The sequence below is a fragment of the Tympanuchus pallidicinctus genome, unplaced genomic scaffold (assembly GCF_026119805.1).
Source record: "Tympanuchus pallidicinctus isolate F22 unplaced genomic scaffold, pur_lepc_1.0 scaffold13, whole genome shotgun sequence".
Classification (NCBI taxonomy): domain Eukaryota; kingdom Metazoa; phylum Chordata; class Aves; order Galliformes; family Phasianidae; genus Tympanuchus; species Tympanuchus pallidicinctus.
The window spans coordinates 10,428,894-10,448,487 of NW_026294648.1; the positions used below are offsets into that span (position 1 = coordinate 10,428,894).

General features: G+C 35.3%; 1 protein-coding gene across 2 annotated transcripts in view; it reads left to right on the forward strand.

Annotated features, from left to right (window-relative positions):
• The window catches only part of LOC128076173 (connector enhancer of kinase suppressor of ras 2-like), a 172,763-nt gene that overhangs the window by 141,363 nt on the left and 11,806 nt on the right, over positions 1-19,594 (forward strand). For both annotated transcript variants that reach the window (XM_052673561.1, XM_052673562.1), the window contains exons 16-20: positions 764-812; positions 2,642-2,817; positions 3,624-3,697; positions 9,355-9,426; positions 19,364-19,434. In XM_052673561.1, coding sequence (XP_052529521.1) covers positions 764-812; positions 2,642-2,817; positions 3,624-3,697; positions 9,355-9,426; positions 19,364-19,434 — 442 coding nt within the window. The remainder of the gene's footprint in view (positions 1-763; positions 813-2,641; positions 2,818-3,623; positions 3,698-9,354; positions 9,427-19,363; positions 19,435-19,594) is intronic.

Consider the following 19,594-nt stretch of genomic DNA (forward strand, 5'->3'; position numbering starts at 1 on the left):
ATCTTTCTGTCTTCTGTAGTTCTTGAAAAAATAGATAAATCTGCAACTGATGCTATGCATGTACACTTACAGAGCTTGTCACCTGTCAGACATGCAAGCTGGTGTTCTCCAAGCCAACTCTCCCAAAAATAAGGAAGTGTCTGGCGTTAGTAGTGTAAGCTGGCTGTTGTTACAGGAGGGTTACAAATAGTCATAATGTGTGCAGAACAACTCCTTCCCCCTTTATTCTTATTTTAAACTAAACTTTGCCTGTATCTTGCAGATAGTTGGGGTCCTGTTTTCAGATGTATGTTTCTTATAGTGCTTAAATTGAAGTCTTCCATTCTAAATATTAATTTCTTGATAATAGTTTATTACTGTTAGCTATAACCCTCAGTTATTTTAATTTTATGATATTTACTCTTAAGACGTTGTTTCAGAGTTGCTGATAAAAACTTTGTCACAAGCATTTGCTTTTTGAGCGTAGTAATGCACTAGTTTATATCCTCAGTTTTCAAGTTACTGCATATCCATTTGACCAAAGAATCCTAATGATTTGATTGCAAGAAGTGTAATTAATAAAAGAAAATATGAGATTTTAATTAGTAGCCTTACCACTGTTTTCTTTATGACGTTTATAATAGTAATAAAAAGAAATAAAAATAAGATCCTATGATAACTAATCCTAAGATAACCACGGCAGTGGTAGTAAAAGCTTTTCATGTTAGTGCTATTACCTGCACCAGTTTTTTATAATCCTTTTTTTTCTTTTTCTTTCTTACAGTCATTCCATTACGCTTCTCTCAGGGTAAAATCCAGAAAATGGTCAAAAGGTAACTTCTTCAGATTAACATTCTGAAAGCAGAAAATGAGAGTTCTTAACTGATAATAAGCACTGTTGATCAAATGCCAAAGTTCATCTTAATTTCAATATTTCTAAATTTGATAGTAAATACCAAAGTAAATAAACAAATGTTTTAAGCAAATGGTATCCTGGGCTCCATCAAAAGAGGGGTGGCCAGCAGGGACAGGGAGGTGATTGTCCCCCTCTGCTCTGCTCTTGTGAGGCCCCATCTGGAAAACTGTGTCCAAGTGTGGAGCCCCCTGTACAGAAAAGACAGAGAGCTGTTGGAGAGGGTCAAGAGGAGGGCCACGAAGATGATCAGGGGGCTGGAGCACCTCCCCTATGAAGACAGGCTGAGGGAGCTGGGCTTGTTCAGCCTGGAGAAGAGAAGGCTGCGGGGTGACCTTATTGCAGCATTTCAATACCTAAAGGAGGGAGATTTAGGTCGGACATCAGGGGGAAATTCTTTACCCAGAGAGTGGTGAGGTGCTGGAACAGCTGCCCAGAGAGGTTATGGATGCCCTGTCCTTGGAGGTGTTCAAGGCCAGATTGTATGGGGCCCTGGGCAGCCTGGTTTAGCAAATAAACGTGGAGGTTGGTGGCCCTGCATGTGGCAGTGGGTTGGAGATTCATGATCCTTGAGGTCCCTTCCAACCCTGGCCATTCTGTGATTCTGTAAGGTAGCATAGATATAATGTTGCTAGACTCAGTGGTAAAATTTCTCTGACTTAGCAGAAAAGTAGTCTTTATATATTTTGCTCTGATTTTTTTTCTATTCATAGCCCGTTTGAGACTGTTAAAGCAATAAATTGAAGAAAATTAGTTACAGCGCAATAAATTCATTTCAATTTATATGCAGTGAAATCTTTATTGTCATGTTTTAGTGACCTAAAAAAATTTTCCTTAATTTCTACCAGACAATTTTAATGCTTCAAACTAGGCATAGCACAGTACAATATTCTAATGAGAGCTAAATATTAAGAGCTTGACTGGGGAATGTTGAAGAACAAAGGATGATCTTTTGATGTCATCTGTACTTCTTAATTGTTTCACATTTGTAGCTTAAATATAATTATTGTAGCAATGCAGACTTGATTTTTCACAGAAAAAAAATGTCTGAGATTTAAATGAAATTTCCTACAAGATCTTTTTAAGGAAAAATGGTACCGTAACTATGAAAACTGTTTTGCTAATGCAAGAAAAATTGCAAAAGACACTAAAATTTTAAGCCTTTTAATTAGAATATGTTGAAATAGAGCAACAAGAAGGACAACAGCAAAATAACTAACAAACAAAACCCGATACCTTTCATGATACTGTTAATTCAAACTCGATCCAAGGGGGTTAAAATAGTATTGTGCCATTAAATTCAGTACAGGGGAAATGTAGATGTGCATTTTTATATGAATATGGATTTTTCTTTCTTATAGACTATACTGACTATGAAAAATGAGCTAAAAATCTTCCAGAATTTGACAGGCCTCCTAGTGCAAATAGTAGTAACAGAAGATATAGAGAAAGTAGTGTTTACAACCACATACAGATTATGTTTATTTAAATGAGTTTCAGGTTCAGGACTAAATGAAGTATGTTTTTTGTTTAGAAATGATGATGACCATCCTAATCAGTCCTAAGAGAAACAGATCCTCTAAAGATTAAATAAGCCATTACATAAAAAGGTTTTTTGTGTTTTTGTATTCATGCAGAAACCAAAATTGTAGAGCATTTAAATTGATTCATCATTTAAAATTAGTAACGTGGTCATATTGAGAAGAATAGCATTCAGAGAGATGTCTCATACTACTGTTGTGTTCTCAGGGAGCTCTCTGACGAGTGGAAGCAGAAGACGAATTTCCTGCAAAGATTTGGGGCATGGAGATTGTGAAGGCTGGCTGTGGAAGAAAAAGGATGCAAAAGGTTACTTCACACAGAAATGGAAAAAGTACTGGTTTATTTTGAAGGATTCTTCCTTGTACTGGTACACAAACCAGAATGTAAGTATACTCTGTGTTTGCAGAAAGCCTAAATAAAATCTTAACTTTTATCATTCTTTTGAGTAAAGTCTGTAAATATTAGAGAACAGCCACTTTAGTTGCCACGTCTGGTTCACTTGAACTTATTTTTGAATTTTTTAATTCTTTAAAGTGGAAGGCCAAGCTTAATGAAAAGCAGAGGTTCATTGTTCTCTTAAAGTTATGAATATATCAGTAGTTAATATTCTTCCAAGTTAGTATTTGTTTGGACTAATACAGTGCTTACATTCAGCCTGTGTTTTTCAACAGTCTGATTGATGTTACTGTATCTCCTTGCTTTTTCAGGCAAATTACTTCAGGAGAAGTAAAAAGTGACAAGAAGTACTTTCTAGTTATTACTTTTCCATTTAAACACCAGTGAGCTCACTGTAGGAACCAGGACAGATCATTTGTACAAACGTGGCTTTAACGCAAAACATGTTCAATGTTCAGACCATAAGAAGAAAAAACTGAGATTTTTTTTGATGATATTTGTTAATATCCTGAGTGCTACCGTAGGTGCTTTAGTTGGCGCTAACAGGTCTTGTGTAGTCATCAACAAAGGGAATTCAGGATGACTGCAGCTCCTTTAAGAAGCAGTCAATTTACTTCATAAAAATTTCATAAAAATCAAGAAAACTAAATGTTCAATAAAAACATCTTAGGGAAAATGTGTTGAGCATTTCAGTTGGTTGGGTGGTTGTTGTTTGTATAAGACATAAATGGCTACTGCTTGTTTCTCTTCAGCTGTGTGTTCTTCCTCAGTACCACTTCTTCTCTTTTGATAGGATGAAAAAGCAGAAGGATTCATTAGCTTGCCTGAGTTCAGGATAGACAGAGCAATTGAATGCAGAAAAAAACAGTAAGTAATGTGTCAATTATGCTTTTAAATTCAAGGATTGCTCTTGGAAGTATATTATATATAGTAGTAAAAACTCCAAAATCCTTGAAATCTGTAAGCAACACATCATTAAGCCCACCTAAACTTTAGTGTTTCTGTTCATTTTAAAAGATGCAACTTAATGTAAATTCTATGAGCCATCTTACAAAAAAAATGGATAATGCTTTCATCAACTTTCCAGATAGCCAAACTCCAACTTTAGTTAAATAAATTCAAGGGAAAAAAAAGTGAATGCATTAGCCAACAGGTAAAACATTCTTAGGTTCAGGATAGTCTTCAGGATAAGAGTCAAATGTGCAAGAATTACCATAGGAAATATCTTAAGAAATAGCATAGCAAGAGCTGGTGAATATATAAATATATATTTATATATCCAATATTGAGTTATTCTCAACTGCTAAAATATTTAGGTTCCAAATACAAAATGAACACTGTGTTTCAGTCTTTCTGCTTCTTATGTGCATGTTTCTGCTATTGCATTTTGCTCCCAGTAAACAGCATGTGTTAAACATTGCCACATGATTAATAACAGGCACTGTTTTCAGGCAGTGTTGGGATTAGAATTCATAGCTGTCAAACAGTAAGTTGAATAATTCTAATGCTTTGAGACTAGCAGCTCTCTAGTATCTCCTGAATATTTGCAGGCAGCATATAGATTTTTAAATCTTGCTACCCTCAGGAGCTATAGAGAATAGCTTGAAGGTACTCTTACTAAAGCTATTCTAGTTATCACTAAGCATCTTGAATTTTTGTCATGCTTTTCTGATGACTAAATTTGGTTTTGGTCTGTAGGAATACATCCTACAACTACGAACATGTGCACAAGAAAGTACAGAAGATGTGGATTACACTAGAGGCTGCTGATTAGCAAATAGAATCTCTTCAATTGCTTGTTCTTGTCTGAAGGTGTTATTACTGTCTGAGAAGATGACAGTGCAATTTATACTTATGATACTTCTTTCAACTGAAACTATCACTGAAGAAATTATACGTGAACTGAACACTATAAATTCCTCTGTGGAACAAGTAGATATTAATAATAATATTGAACAAATATAGAGGAAAAAAATATCCTTTTGTTAAAACACTTAGCAAATTTCAGTGAAATTTGATTATATAGATTTAACAGAGGATCATTGTACGCAGCTAGAAATAGCTTCCAGAGCTTTAATCTTCGCATTTCTTACAGAGCAATTTCTGTAGGGTATATGCACAGAAAAAGTCTGATTAACTAAAACTTTGAATACTACTGAAAGCTGAGTACCTCCAGGCTTTGAATACTTTCAAAAAGACGTAGGTCCAGGGGTAAAAATATAATGAAGATGTTAATAGTACTCCCATTGTTCACTGAGCAGAATTTTCCTTTGATTTCTTCCTGAGCTATCATTTACATATTTGCCCTATCATAAAAACAGCATGTTACACTTGCTACTCTTTTACCAGCTTTTCCAAAGACTGAAAAGAAAGCACGTATGGTCTTATATTCACTTACATTTCAGTATATCGGGTATATGTGAATGGCAGGCCCTGCTTGTGTTACAGCTCTAATTCATGGCCTCTATGAGTGCACTGATAAAGCACTTATCGATTCTCTTTGGTGTTGCCTTACTGAGGACAGGTCTGAGCATGATTGATATTACCTGCTTCTGCTGAGACGCTAATGGTTCTGGTGAGCCTGGGGACAAAGTTCTGCAACCTAATTCTTCTGCATTCCTTTTGCAAATGAGGTGATGGTGACCCATTCTAAATAGACATAATCTAGAAAAGCTCATTCTTGCCTCTGTTGGACTACAGTGGAAAACTTCAGCTAGGATTTTGTTGTCTCCTTTTAGGAGAGCTAGGGAAATATTTTGTAGGATCTGTTCTTGCTTCTTTCCACTTAAGAATATATTTGTCATGTAATAATATTTCTTAATAGGTGTTGTAATATAACGTGTTCCACTGCAAGCTTGTAATATGGAAATACAAGTCTGATTGTGTCCTTACTTCTGTATCATTGAGTTCATTTTAACATTTCAAAAATTAGTAAAGCTCAGTTAGAAAGGATGGGAAAGAAACATAATTCTTTCCTATTTTTTAGGAAAATTTTGCACTTTTACATAAATTAAAACTTTCTGAAAAAGCACTTAGTTTCCCAGTGCATAAAAGAAGCCCAGCAAAATTCGTATCAGGTTTCTTTCAGTTCTCTCAAAAAATCTTCATGGCACCCAGCTTCAATTTCTCCTCAAATCTGTCATTTTCAGAGCCAAGATTGTGAGATATTCAAAGAAGAAGAGTTACTCTTTTGAACAAAAGAATTTGAAGTCTTTCTAGAATAATGTCCTTTATTTTTAGATTTTAGATTGTCTTATCCAACGTTCTATCAACGTTCTATCCAACGAAATCAGATGGGAAAAGTGTTACAGTGTGACTGTTACTGATGTCCGTAGTGTACACTGAATGCAATAGTGTTAAGAAAGCTTTGATTAAAATATATGGTCATTGAATGCATTATCTGGTATGGTTTGATGATTTGCCTCACTAATGCATTTAATGAAGGTACTCTGATTATTATATGAATCATGGCATTATCTCAGACTGGTTTAGCTCCCCAGGCTATATTTGGATGTGGAATGACCTTGCCCCTGCTAGAGGTGCTTTCTTGTTTTCACGCTGATAAACTTTCCATTGCTTTTGGGCAAAGCCTGCATCTTCATGATGTAGAATGATCATATTGTATTAGAAATTTTGGTTAGTTAAGTTTTTATGTGTCATAAAATGAATATCACATTATTTTCAAAGATATTTATAATGTCCTGTGGTGATGCTGTTCCACAAGATTAATGGAAATAAGAATATAATGGCTAATTTATTGTCTGAGCTTCCAAAAATTTAAGAAGTGACCATTTAGGTTGTCAATTCAAGTTGAAACAATGCAGCCAGAATTCTCTATAAAATATATGTAGACATCAGATTATCTTAGAAGTTGATACAGATCCAGTAATTTTTATTTTTGTTTTCTGATAATTTTGCAAAATCTATTATGTGCTACAGTGCCTGAAATAGCAGGGAACTTGATCTAAAGGAGTAGGATGTTGTTCTCAGAGCAGCATTCCCAGAAATTGGAATACACCTCTGGCCCCACATTAGATGACAGCAAAGAGGGGAGAAGAGTTGATGCACTCAAAAGCAGGGCTGTCATTTGGGTGGATCTACACAGTCCGGGTAAATGGGTTGACCAGGGCCTTACGAAATCCATCAAGGACATTGCAAAGTGCTGCACTTGTGAATGAGCAGGGCCCTGCAGGGAGCTTACTGGCTGGGGAATGGCTCTTCTGAAACAGGCCTGGCAGTGTTGGTAGATAGCAAACCAAACGGCACTCACTGTGCGGTGCTCCAAAAGAAACCAAAGGTAAAAACACAGATATCTTTCTTCTACATTATTCGTTTTGTCCGCACGTATAGAATTATTTCTCAATCAATAAGTTCTGTCAAACTTATTTCCAGTTTTTAATGATAGTGTGTCTTAAAGCTTCTCAAGTAAGAGTCTTTGTGACACTCCTGGGAGATGGATGTATTGTTGTCCTTTGCAGCCCAGAAAGAGAACTGCAGAACATTTACAAGTTTCCACAGACCTGGGATCCCCAGTTCATAAAAATAAAAACTCGTTTACTTCAGAGTATGTAATATATAATAGTACAGAATTATGGCTTATTTTGCTCACCTTTAAAGTGAATTTAGGTATATATATATAAAAAAGATATTAATGAACATTTATGTAGTAAAGCAGAACATGAGAACTTTTGCAAAACAAGTCCACGCTGTACCTTAACAGAGGAAGGGCTCCTGTGAATTTACAGTATTCAATTTTATAGTTGCAGACTGTATCACATTACATGAGCATAGTGGAGACGAATTTAAGGTTTGTTTATCTGAAATCCTCTGACTATTAACAGGTCGAGTTTGAGACTCAATATTGGCATTCTAATGCTTTCATGTATGTAAATTTCCTGTCTAGAAAAATAATCCTGTTTACAAGCAGAAACTCCATCACGTGATATTCTAACAGGATTAATCAAGAGGATTAGAATCTCCAGACCCACCATATAATCCTCTCCAATTCAAGTCAGGGCTTAAATCTCAAGGTTGGGCAAATGGTTGAGCAAATGTAAGACTAGAAGGTCAAGATGTTGCAGTGTTTCCAAATAACTGCAAAGAGGACTGACATCAGGGAAAAGTACATACCCATAAATAACATATGCTTAGATCAAAATCACTTGCATTAAGATCTTAAAATTCAGTATATATAATTAACAATTGTATGCCATCTAGTGGGCATCAGAAAAGTTTCCTACCTATTTATGGATTTCCCATGCATTCTCTCTTTTCATTTGCAACGTATGAGCTGCCTGTTATTTCAAATTTCTGGTGTTGGTATTTACAGTAAATGCCAGTAAATATGCTGCCTTTTTGCTTGCTTATTTTTTGTCAGCTGATATTAATTAGTATTAATTAATACAAATTTTGATCTTTTCATTTCATTAGAATGCCACATTTTTATAAGGGTTTAGTGACTTGTGACATGCTTTAAATCAGCAGAAGTAGAGATTAGGATCTTCACTGAAATTGTCAATTCATATGTGAAAACAATGCTTGAATATTTCTTACATCTTTTTGTGGATTCAGGATGTTTTATAATGATCCTCTGTGCAAAGGTAAACTTATCCTTCTGATACACATGTAAACTCATTAAAAAGGAAACTACAGAGAAATACAACTCTGCCACCTCATTCTTTTGCAAAACCTTTGTTAGGAAAGCCTGTTACTGTATGCATCTGTATTACCAGTATATACAAGAAAATAGGTGTGCTCAAATCAAGTTTCTTCAGCTTTCAATCTCTGAAAATTGGAATTAATCATAGTCATTAATAAAACACTCATTTGCATTTAAGCTATTAATAGTGGGAAACGTGCATAATCAGGTTTTTTATAATGACATGTGTAATGACTTGTAATCTAATTCCTACATCTAATGATTACCATATAAATGTCAGTATTTTAACCTAAATTCTACGTATGATAGTTGTTATTCTATTCATTTGCCAACTAATCAAAACAATAGTATTTAATGGTGTGAGTCTGTGGCTTCCTTGATAGCAGTACTCCTTTAAATTATTATATTATTTAATTAATACAAAAATTGTCTGTCCTAAGTATTTCTTTGAGTAGAACAAAAACCACAGCCATATGTGAGAAAATGTGGTGGGATCAAACTCATAGTCCTTTAGACTAGTTGACCTTTGAAACACAACTAATAAGTACTTAAATTTACTCAGTAAGATTTTCAGATTCATCTAGTAAGTTTTTAATTTATAACATCAGCAGTTATTGAATGGCTTTACAGTTCTAAGTAATTCAGGTGCTTCTGAAACTTGTAGATGTAAATTCTGAAATGTAGATGTAAGCAGATCAGAATGAATCTGTAAGTTGGATCCAGCAAAAGACTCAGACTGAGCATTCAAAAGGCCTATTAAGCTTGTAACATGCTGAATAATTATGGTGCATACCAGTCTTATGTTGTCTGTAGACAATATCCTTGAAAGAAAAGATATTTTTTCTTCTTTGTGTTTGTTTTCTAGTGCATTCAAAGCGTGTCACCCCAAAATAAAGAGTTTCTACTTTGCAACAGACTGTCTTGAAGAAATGAATAGGTAAGTAACATATTATTTTTCTTGACACACCAATAATTGAAAATAATATGTGAGATTAATCACATAGAAATGTGCTGCTGGAGCATGATGTAATGCTGATCAGTAGTGTTCTCAATATAGCCCATTCTGGTCCTCCACTGCTTTTAGTATGTACAGCTTTACACTGTGTGGCTTATTTTGTTGGCTGCAATTTTTTGTCATGCCACATAGCATAATTCTGTAAAGGTGTTAGAAAAAGTTAGTTTTATGGGTATCATCTGTGTTTATTAAAATTTTTGAGTTATTTATGATACTTTGCTTTTTTTTTCTTGTTAAACCCTGAAAATATCCTTATAGATATTATGCTTTAACAGTTTCTTGTATGTAAATACAATGCATACCTATACCAAGGCCTCTACTGAGAGTAACTTGCGTTATGGAAAAAAGAAAAGTAAGAAAGAAAAAAGAAAAGGGAAATTTAATTTGATCCATTGCATCACTCTCTCAACAAAGCTAACAAAGTTGTATTGGTAGTGTTGCTGTGTGTTGTCAAATGCCCTTGGTTGTGCAGGGAGGGCATTCAAGGCCCTGGACAACCTGATCCAAAATTAAAGTTGGCTCTGCAGCAGGTAGGCTGTGAGAACAGATGACCTCCTGAGATGTCTTCCAACCTAAATTACCTTGTGCTTTATCCTGTGACTCAGTGATGAAGGCAGAGGCTAGATAAAGGTGGGGAAGTGCCTGTGAGGATCAAAGACAGAGTCAAATGTTCTGCCTCCTGCTGCTTTAGGAATTTGTTTATTCACAGCCGGAGTAAAAAGCAAGGACACATGGGAAAACTCAGCTATACCTCAAAGTCTTAAATCTTTCATGGCACAGACTGCTGAAACTTTGGAATTTCGTTAGTTTTCTCTGTTTGAAGACTTAGGCTGAACTGCCTTCAGGACACAGATGGATATAAAACAATAACATCAAGAGATTATTTTTACACTGTATTGACACATAAGATCAGATGTATTGAAACAGTTCAGGCCTGTTCATCATTCACTAATGATGATGAGGAGAAGGTTCAGTTCTCGAGTATCTTACTGTAGCCAGATATACTACTTGCATGTAAATTTGCTGCAAAATATTTCTTTTCATTGTTAGCAGTGTTTCATTATTTGGTTATGTAATCTGGCTGAGATCTGTTTTGTACAAAACTGAAGTGAGGATCTTCTGCTACTTTTAAATATGCATGGTTTCTTCCTTAATTTTAGCTACTTTAATAGATATGATTTGTTTAAGTGCCATTGCTCAGCTCTCCCTGTTATGGCATAAAATTTTCTGACTCAAGGAAAACCAGGAAGTCTTGATGTACATTCAATAAAATATCCATTGATTTTCCTATACTAGGAGACAACACAGCTGTCTTTATGACAGTTTACAGCCTCTGTGGAGCATAACAGTTGGTAATGTGCCAGGGTCTGTTTTCATATCATACTGCCACAATGGTTTGGAATTAACTAGAGCCTTTCTTTTTTTTTTTTTAACATTTAGAATCTGTTTTCCATGAGAGAAGACAAAGAAGGGTGAAGTTTCCCCTTGAAATTTTTTTTGGCAGTATTTTTCCACCAGAAGTGTTATTCCAGTGGGGTGATTGTAATTCACTCAGCAACCCAAATGATGGATTGCAATGCTTCCTCTGTAAAATCTCTGGGCATCCCCTGCAGCCTTTATATCCTTCCTGGAATTCCTTGTCCCAGACATCATGTCTGAAATTGGATGGAGTAAGCAAGGTTCATAGAAAAAAAATGCACCTAAAAAGCTGTTATCTTTCCACCAAACTGCTAACTGTGTAGTTTAAGGTAATATGGCAAATAGTTTATGTGGAATCTCATAATTCTGCTGTCACCACAAAATTTAACTGGATTTTCCATGTTTACACTGAAAAGTAAAAGAGTCTTAATATGTAGAAGAGGAAAGTAGCATTTCTTCATTCGTGATATGGACAATATATAGCCTTTTTCTCAGCTTCATTTACTGTCAGCTTTTTTTTTAACAGCTATTTATATCAATTTCTTATTCAAGATTCACTGTTTTCTAGATTGGATTTTTTTTTAATCTGCAGAATACTGGAATCTGCCTTTAATACTGCATGGCTTTTGAAGGTACTATCCACTGATGGGTAGTAATTGATTCGTGCGTACCAGATAATGTTGTTCTTTTGCAGCAGAATTTTTGCCTGCTGCGTAGCATGTTGCAGACAGACTTTGCTTTGCAAAATTAATGCTCATGCTGTTTTGTCAGGTCTACATGAGCATAGCTGTGTTCCTAGAAATGAATTAATAATGAAATTGATGAACTCAAATTTTGTTTGCCACGGTCACGAGGTATTCCAAGCTCGTTAAAGCCTTATTTCACAGAAGTGCTTCATCTGTTCCCAGACCATGTGTAACCTATTTATAGATCTAATACTCCTAAGGAAATCAGCATTGAATTTAATTTTCAGTTGTTTTACAATGTCTATTTTATTTAAAATTTTCTTGTGATTAAAGCGTGCAGTTCATTTTCACTCTCCTATACTCTAAATGTTAAAGAAAGAAAAAACCACCCTTCTGTTATAGGCTGAATCATTTAACCATGCTTGATTTGAATAACTGGGTTAACTTCATGATATTAATAATTCCCATAAATCTTTGGCTGTCATTCAAAAATGCACTATCTGCTTAAACCTAAAATGATGATAAATTGATTTTGGAGGAACCACTTCCAATATTTTCCAAGATCTGAAAGTCTGTAAAACATTATTTCTCTTAAGATGAAACTGCTTGAAAGTTGATATATTCTGAATTAAATTGCTCTTGAATATGAGTGAATTTCAGGGTGCATATCTTCTGTACTTTTGCATAAGATGTATAACAAAAGAGTTACTCCAAGCTTTCCCTAAACCATCTTTGTTATTAAAGTTCATTCAGCTGTCTTCCATAAATTTGAGGCATGTTAGTGTCATTGTCAGTTCTTTGCCAGCTCAGATGGTAGACCAGTATTTGTGCATGTATTCATGTTTTAATTTACTTTTAATCTTTCTTTGTGAACAAGCTAACACCTAAGAAAAGATCTTGGCAACTAAAGAATTCTGACATACACCCCTGTTGGACACTACCCTTATGAACAAGCGAATGGAAGGCTATCCATGTCAGATCTGTCTGTCCTTATTTACAAGTTCTTTAAGAAAATGATCTGTAATTAATGAGCTCCTATGATCCAGTCTCTTGCCCAGTGAAATTTTGGGGAATATGAAAGAACTTCACAGGTTGAAATCCCTGAATTGGTGCCTACCAATTTTTGTAAATTAACAGGACAGCAATTTTTCCTTTCTTTGTGTCTTCCTACAAACTTGTTTCAAATTCAGGAAAAATGCAGTCATTCCTAAGACCACTTCAAACATCTAAATTATTGTGCTCACATAACTCATAAGCTGCAGCACAAGGAAAAAATATTTCTGATCAGAAGTTGCAGGCCCCAGAGGCTGGGTGAAACCATTACATATGTGGGAGTGAACATTGCAGCAGTACAGATACAGCACTCAGTCTGAGGAAAATGCTGCACTAGAAAGTACAGAGCTGTATTTCTTCAAAGTCTCCTTTTTTTTTTTTTTTTTTTTTCTTTTTGGTAAGCCACCAAAGTCTTCCTTTATGATTTATGGACTACTTTACATAGACTTGTGAACTGCCATCTCTCCCTTGACACAGATTGAGAACCACTGGTTTCTAGCAGTACATTACAGTTTATAGGAGTTTGCAAAACAAAACTGCAGTTACCCAATAAACAATCCAAATTAGCATTCAGGTGTGAATTTATCCCTAATGCACAGGAGCTAGGATTTGCATTGTCTGAAATTACAAAATTAACTTAATCAAATTTGCTAGAAATAATACCATTGTGAATTGATACAGCTGTTCTGGGAGCCAAACAGTTCATCTGCATTTAATAGAGCAGTGTTTTTGAGAACAGTGCAGTACCTCCTGGTGATAAAGGAGCATGCATTATAGTCACATATTATAGTGTCGTACTGGAAATACTAAGCTAACACTGCAAAAACTGGAATTTTTAATAACAGAAAGAAGTGGTCGATATAACTATATAAATCAGGCCTTTAACAGTATTATTTGGCCTATTTGATCTGATTTATCTAAGAGTATGTAGAAATAAGATTTCAGAAGTAAATCATCCCATTCCTTAACAATATTCTGCCTCTAAACCCCAAAAACCTCATCCACACCTTTTCAGGTCATACAAGGTGGATGCACGTGCTGGAGCAGTGGCACAGTAAAGGAAGTGGTAGATGGAGGCAGCAACCAGTACTTGCCTGTAGATGGATACCAAGAAAGTCTGGTGAATTACCTGCAGTAGTCTGGTAAATCTATGGGACAAGACTACATTAGGGTGAAATCCAGTAGCTGCATTTCACTAATGAAAACAATATTTCAGTTTCTTCTTAACTGATTCCTTTATCTACTTAACTGATTCCCATAGGTATCAGCATGGCAATCCAAGTTCATCTCAGCAACAGCCACTTCTTTTGCTTTGCCTAGGCAGTGTTAGAGCTGCTACAAATGTGTTTGGAAATTATTTGAAATTTGGCAAGAGGTGTTCCAGTTGAGTGAGTTTCTCTGATGGTTCTGGTAGATTTCCTGAGGCTTTTATTTGAAATTGTAGTCTATCATCAAGGTATTGTGTATATATTTTCTGTGTTACACAGTTATATTTATACAGTAAGATGCTATTTTATTTATTGCCACAAGGGTTATTTATTTGGCACAGAAGCAGTGAATTTTATTGTCCATCATCCAGCAGGAGTTAAAGACAAAATAAATAAATAAATAAATAAAAGAACCAAAACAAAACAGACTTCTGACCATGAAGGCCTAGATGTGCATTCAATTGACAGAGTGAAGATATTAAAAAAATTGCAAATCCTCATTAAGTGCATGAAGTAGATGCACACACAAAGAGGGCATAAATTGCTATGGTTCACTTGTCAATTCTTAAAGTGTCTGGGGCTTTTTTCATATTTTTCCAGCCTGACAAATCTAAGAAGACGGTGCATGAATCAAGATCAACAGAGTCATGTCAAATTATCAAATCAGAGAGTACTTACTGTTTATCCCTTGAATGATTTTACTTAACAAATTCCAGCAACCGTGACAAATAAAATAGTAGAAATACAGGCTGTTGAGAGTTGATATATTTGGAGAGATGAGCTCATTGAGAAAAGTGTTCAGTGCTGTATGTCAACGTGAGACATCAGTTATGTGTTTGGGCTTCTTTTATGTAGTGAAAAAAAAAGGAATAATTTTAGCCATACCTATTACATGCACTTTTATTCTGTTAAATGAGGGCATTACTTGTACAGCCTTAGTGAACAGTGAAAATAAGAATCTAAAAGGGAAGCATTGATTTTTCAGATGTCCATTAAGAAAGACTGGTCGGAAAGAAGCCTGCGTGCCAAATACAGAATTGATTTAAAAATATAATTCTGTATTGCAAATAATTTTACAGTGAACTCTGGAATCCAATTATCTCACTGGTCTGAGAGGATTTAATACAAAGTTTATAACCTGAAAATAAATATAAATTGCACTAAATAAATTGTAGGTATGAAATAGATGGTGCAAGAGGATCTGTATTTTAATAAACTAGAAGCTGACTTGCTTGAATTGAATTTAACTTCAGTTCTGTTTTTCCTTTTAGCCAAATAATCCGTAGTGTACATGCAATTCCAAAAGTGAAGAAAGATATATTCCTGCTCTGAAACTTTTAAAATACAAACCTGTGATGACTTGGAAGTGCAAGTATTAATTGATGAAAAGATACAAGATAAGAAATGAGTTTTAAATATATAACTCTTTATTTATTTATGATGTGCTTTAACATCTTGGTATTTCATTGGTTTCATTTTTTAAGGAAACACTTAAGAAAAATGAATAGTGAAGGGGAAGGGCTTGTTTTTTGAGTTTACACCTTTTCAGGGTATATCCATTTTTCTCCTTTTTCACCTGAATTAAATGTTTAAAAAAAAAAAAAAAAAAAGCAAGAAAGAAAAATGTTCCAAGGCATTTTCCTTGATCTGGATTGCTAGAAAGAAGTAGCCAAGTGGATGAAGTCTGACTCAAATAAATACTCCGTTACCTAAATACAGGCATTAAACATTTCTTCTCTGCTTATGAGGAAGCAGTCCTTTTTGATGGTAGCAGTTTGCTATAAATTAACAGTACTGCCTTTTTTAATACTTTCCTATTTACTCCCGAACTCAAATGTGTTCCATATCCTAGTATTTCTCCCACATTTTTTTGTCTGTGGTTTTCTCAGATTTCGGCCTTTGCCCATGTCATTATTTTTTTTACCTGACGTCCTTTAACAACTTCAAGAAATTCAGTTGGTTAGCACTTAGTTTTCAAAGAAATGATTTCTTTTTTCTTAAACCACTGATACAAACATGCATCCTTTCGTAAATTGTTTCCATCTTTAGCCAGGCACTCTTAAAATGGAGAATTGATCTGAGAGTTCTGGTTGCCTTCAGTCCCAGGGACTTGCACTGACCTTGGCTCTGCTCATTGCTGTAGTCAGCAGAGGAATTGTAACAGCAAACAAAAACTTGCTGCATTTGTAAGAGTGGTGGTGTGTTATTGTTTTTTAAAACAGTCTTCTAGGACAGTGAAGCTGTATGAAAATGTTTTTCTAGTTGTTTGGTCCATTTTAACATTTCTCCAGTGTATTTATTAAATGATCAGTAAGAGAATGTGCTGCTGACTCCTGACAACTCAGGGCATTTCAAGCATGACTCACTCTTCAGTATCAAGTTCTGATTATTGTCACAGCTACTTGGTTCGTGACTGCCCTCGGTGTCTTTGTAAACATCCCTTTCCAGGCCTTGGGGTAGGATCAGACTTGCAGAGCAGTCCCTGGGCTGCCATCCCCTGGTACTAACCAGAATTATCTCAGTAAATTTAACTTAACTTCCTGCCATGCAGCTCTATTTTATCCCGAAGCAATGACAGCAGCGCCTGTTCGTAATCAACAGAATTAATTAAAACAAACTCTGACTTATTTAAAATCTAAACTGTTGAGACACAGTACGAAACTTACTCATGTATTGACATGACTTTCCCTGACGCTTCCCATTCCCTCCACTTGGTTTTCTAAGATAAAGGCAATAAGAAAAAATAATTAAAACACTTGTTTCCCTGTAAGTTGTTACAATGTATGCAATTTGGTAAGAGTTGTTTCTCATAGGGCTTATACACAATATTGTAAATAAAATGTTGGTGTAGAATATCCTTGGGATATTGAGCACAGCTCCATATGCACCACAGCTATTTTCTGTCTGGAATGCAAACCCTACAGTTTGCTGCCCGGTCTAGAATCAAACCTAGTGAAAAGCACTGTTTAAGTTGTTCTCTGCCTATTTTTCAGAAGTAAATTGTAAAAGAAAAAAAAAAGATTATTTTTTGGAGGAAGAGGAGTCAAACTTTTCCCTCTGGGGCCGAGGTCTATGGGGATGTGCATGTGAGGTTGTTATACCTGTACCTGCCAGAACATCTTTTGTCTTGTTGTGATCTCACGCAATTCAAAGTGCTATGAGGGAAGCAGCAATATAAACCGAACTAGACAAACTACCCCTTATTTCTTCACTGTTCTGCTTGACAGGTATAGCATATAGTCTTGCACTGCGTGACCTTTGATTAAGCACATGCAGTCACTTATCCCTTAGAGAGTCTGATTCTGACACACAGCTCCCATTGCCTTCCTGAAACCTGACATTTGCCTTCAAGGCATTCAATGCAAAGTTCTGAACCAAGTGGATGAGTTAGTTTCAAGCTTTCCAGAGAGAACTTTTTTATAACCTTGGCTGCCTGTTTTCTTAATAAAAACGAAAGTATGCATTTACTCATCAGGCAAATTCATCATGTTTACACAGCTTTCCTTTTGAATTGAGTTTGCATTTCCTTGGGGGCGGGGGGAAGGATGTGTTAACTGTAAGAAAAAGATCTGTAATCTCAGCACTTCTCTAACTCCTGATTAACCTCAAAAACATTCACTCAGGCTTTTTTAAAAAATACAAAACCCAAGATTGAGATTCTTTTTCTTTTGTTAGAAGAGAATTTATCATTTGAAACCAGTGAATGTCATCAGATATCTCTTTTCATTTTCTTGACAAAGAGCTAACTCTGAATTGCGGAAAATGAGGTAGGAATGTACTTGCAACTATTGCAAGGACCTTCTTGCCTTCTGGTAGGAAAAACAAATCTGGGCAATCTTCAAGGAGGAGGAATACCTTCTGCTAATTCCAGATACGGACACTGAGGCCATATGAATAAAGCAGATACCTGTCTGCTGAGGAAATCCATGTTATTTTGAAGGTTAACATTAACAGTGAGCAGCAAATAGCAATGAGCAACAAGATAAACTGGCAAGAAATTTAAGCCAACAAAAATGTCAGCACACTGATCACTAAACAGGCTGAAGATGGTAGCACCCTGGTTTATCATTGGTGCTTAAGCAGAACCTTAGTTAAAGTACCTAAGGCATAATGCCTAACTGTCAAGGTAAAGCATGACTACAACTGTTTTTCTCCAATGTTAATGAGTTTAGGGATTCAGGAATCACTGTTGAAAAAATAGTAAATACAAATGCTTAATAATGAGAAAAAGTATGATGTCATTTCAATTACTGCTCTAAATATCATGCCTTTTAAAATGAAGCAAATGTCAACTGACCAACATGTCCTTTATTCAATGAAATTATTCTGGTGAGTGCTCCAGAAAATCAGCTTTTCAGTAAACCTGTTAATCCGTTTGAAATTTACTTCCTTAGTGATAAAGATGAGGTATGCATGCTGATGCAAGCAATGTCTCTGTTAGCAGTTCTAAGCCCGTAGCTGGCATTTGTGAAAAATAATCATTGATTTAATTTTTACTTCCAAATTGGGGACTTCTGTTTTAATATGGAAATGCCAAAGCAATGCTATTGTACAATTCTGCGTATTTTCATACTTTTGCTATTGAATTAATCATTATAACAATTACCTGTAAGAAGTAAATGTTGTTGTTCTCTTCAGATACTTACATAAGTCGTAAGATATATAGAATGATTTGCTGAAGGCCATACAGTGAGTCTGTTTTCTATCCAATGTTACAGGTGAAGACCATTGCTTTGAGCAACTGCAGTGCATTGCTTACACCAGCAGATGAATGCATGCTGAATTGTACTCTATTTTTAGTGGAGTATGCTCTTCCTTCATTTTCTGTCTCCTTGCTGCTACCTTTCATATTCTGTGTCATTACAGAAGTAATGTATTCATGAATGCCCTTAAAAGCTTGTTTTGTTCTAATTACACTTAATAGGTTTCCTGTTTCAATCTGAAAAAAAAAAAAAAAAGGTCATTATTGTATATTACCTGTTGTTTACTAATGTCTTTCCTGAGAAGTCTTTGGAAGGTTTTTTTTGTTGTGGTATGATTCATCAGCCAAGAAAATAATTAGTAACAAAATGTGCGTTGCATTGTCAAAAAGCAGGCAGAACTGCTTCTAGAAACCACATTCAATATGCTAGAAAATTAATGACATAATAATTTGGTCAAACTGTAAGGGAGTGTTTAAGAATACAACTCAGATATGGGTTTTGCAGGTATTATCATAATGCTAGTTTGATTTATAGTCTTTTTGTAGCATTTTCAGGAAAGTTCTTGAAGTAGCGATCAAAATAAATACAGTGTGATCCTGTGCAATAAATGCAATGTGAACTGAAACGACTTTCAGTTACTGAATTTATCTGATTCACAATTTGAACAGTCTGAAGTGTTCAGTGTAGGGACTAACTGTTGTTTCTGACTTTTTTACGTGATGGGGTTCTGTACACCATCATGTTCACACTTTTGACTATCCTTCTTCCTCTTTTTCTACTATTCTGTTAGATGGATGAATCGTCTGGGTCTCGCAGCAATTGGTTACACACCTGATGACAAGGATATTCATCCTGATGAAGGTAATGTTTCAGAGATAAGTAGAAGAGCAGAGAGTGCACTGTTCATTATTTGAATGAAGTTGGAGATGTCATAACTGACTTCTTTATTAACGTGTTATGTCTTATCATAAGAACATATAGCCCTGAAGAATTAGATTTAGTGTCATCAAAAAATAAAATC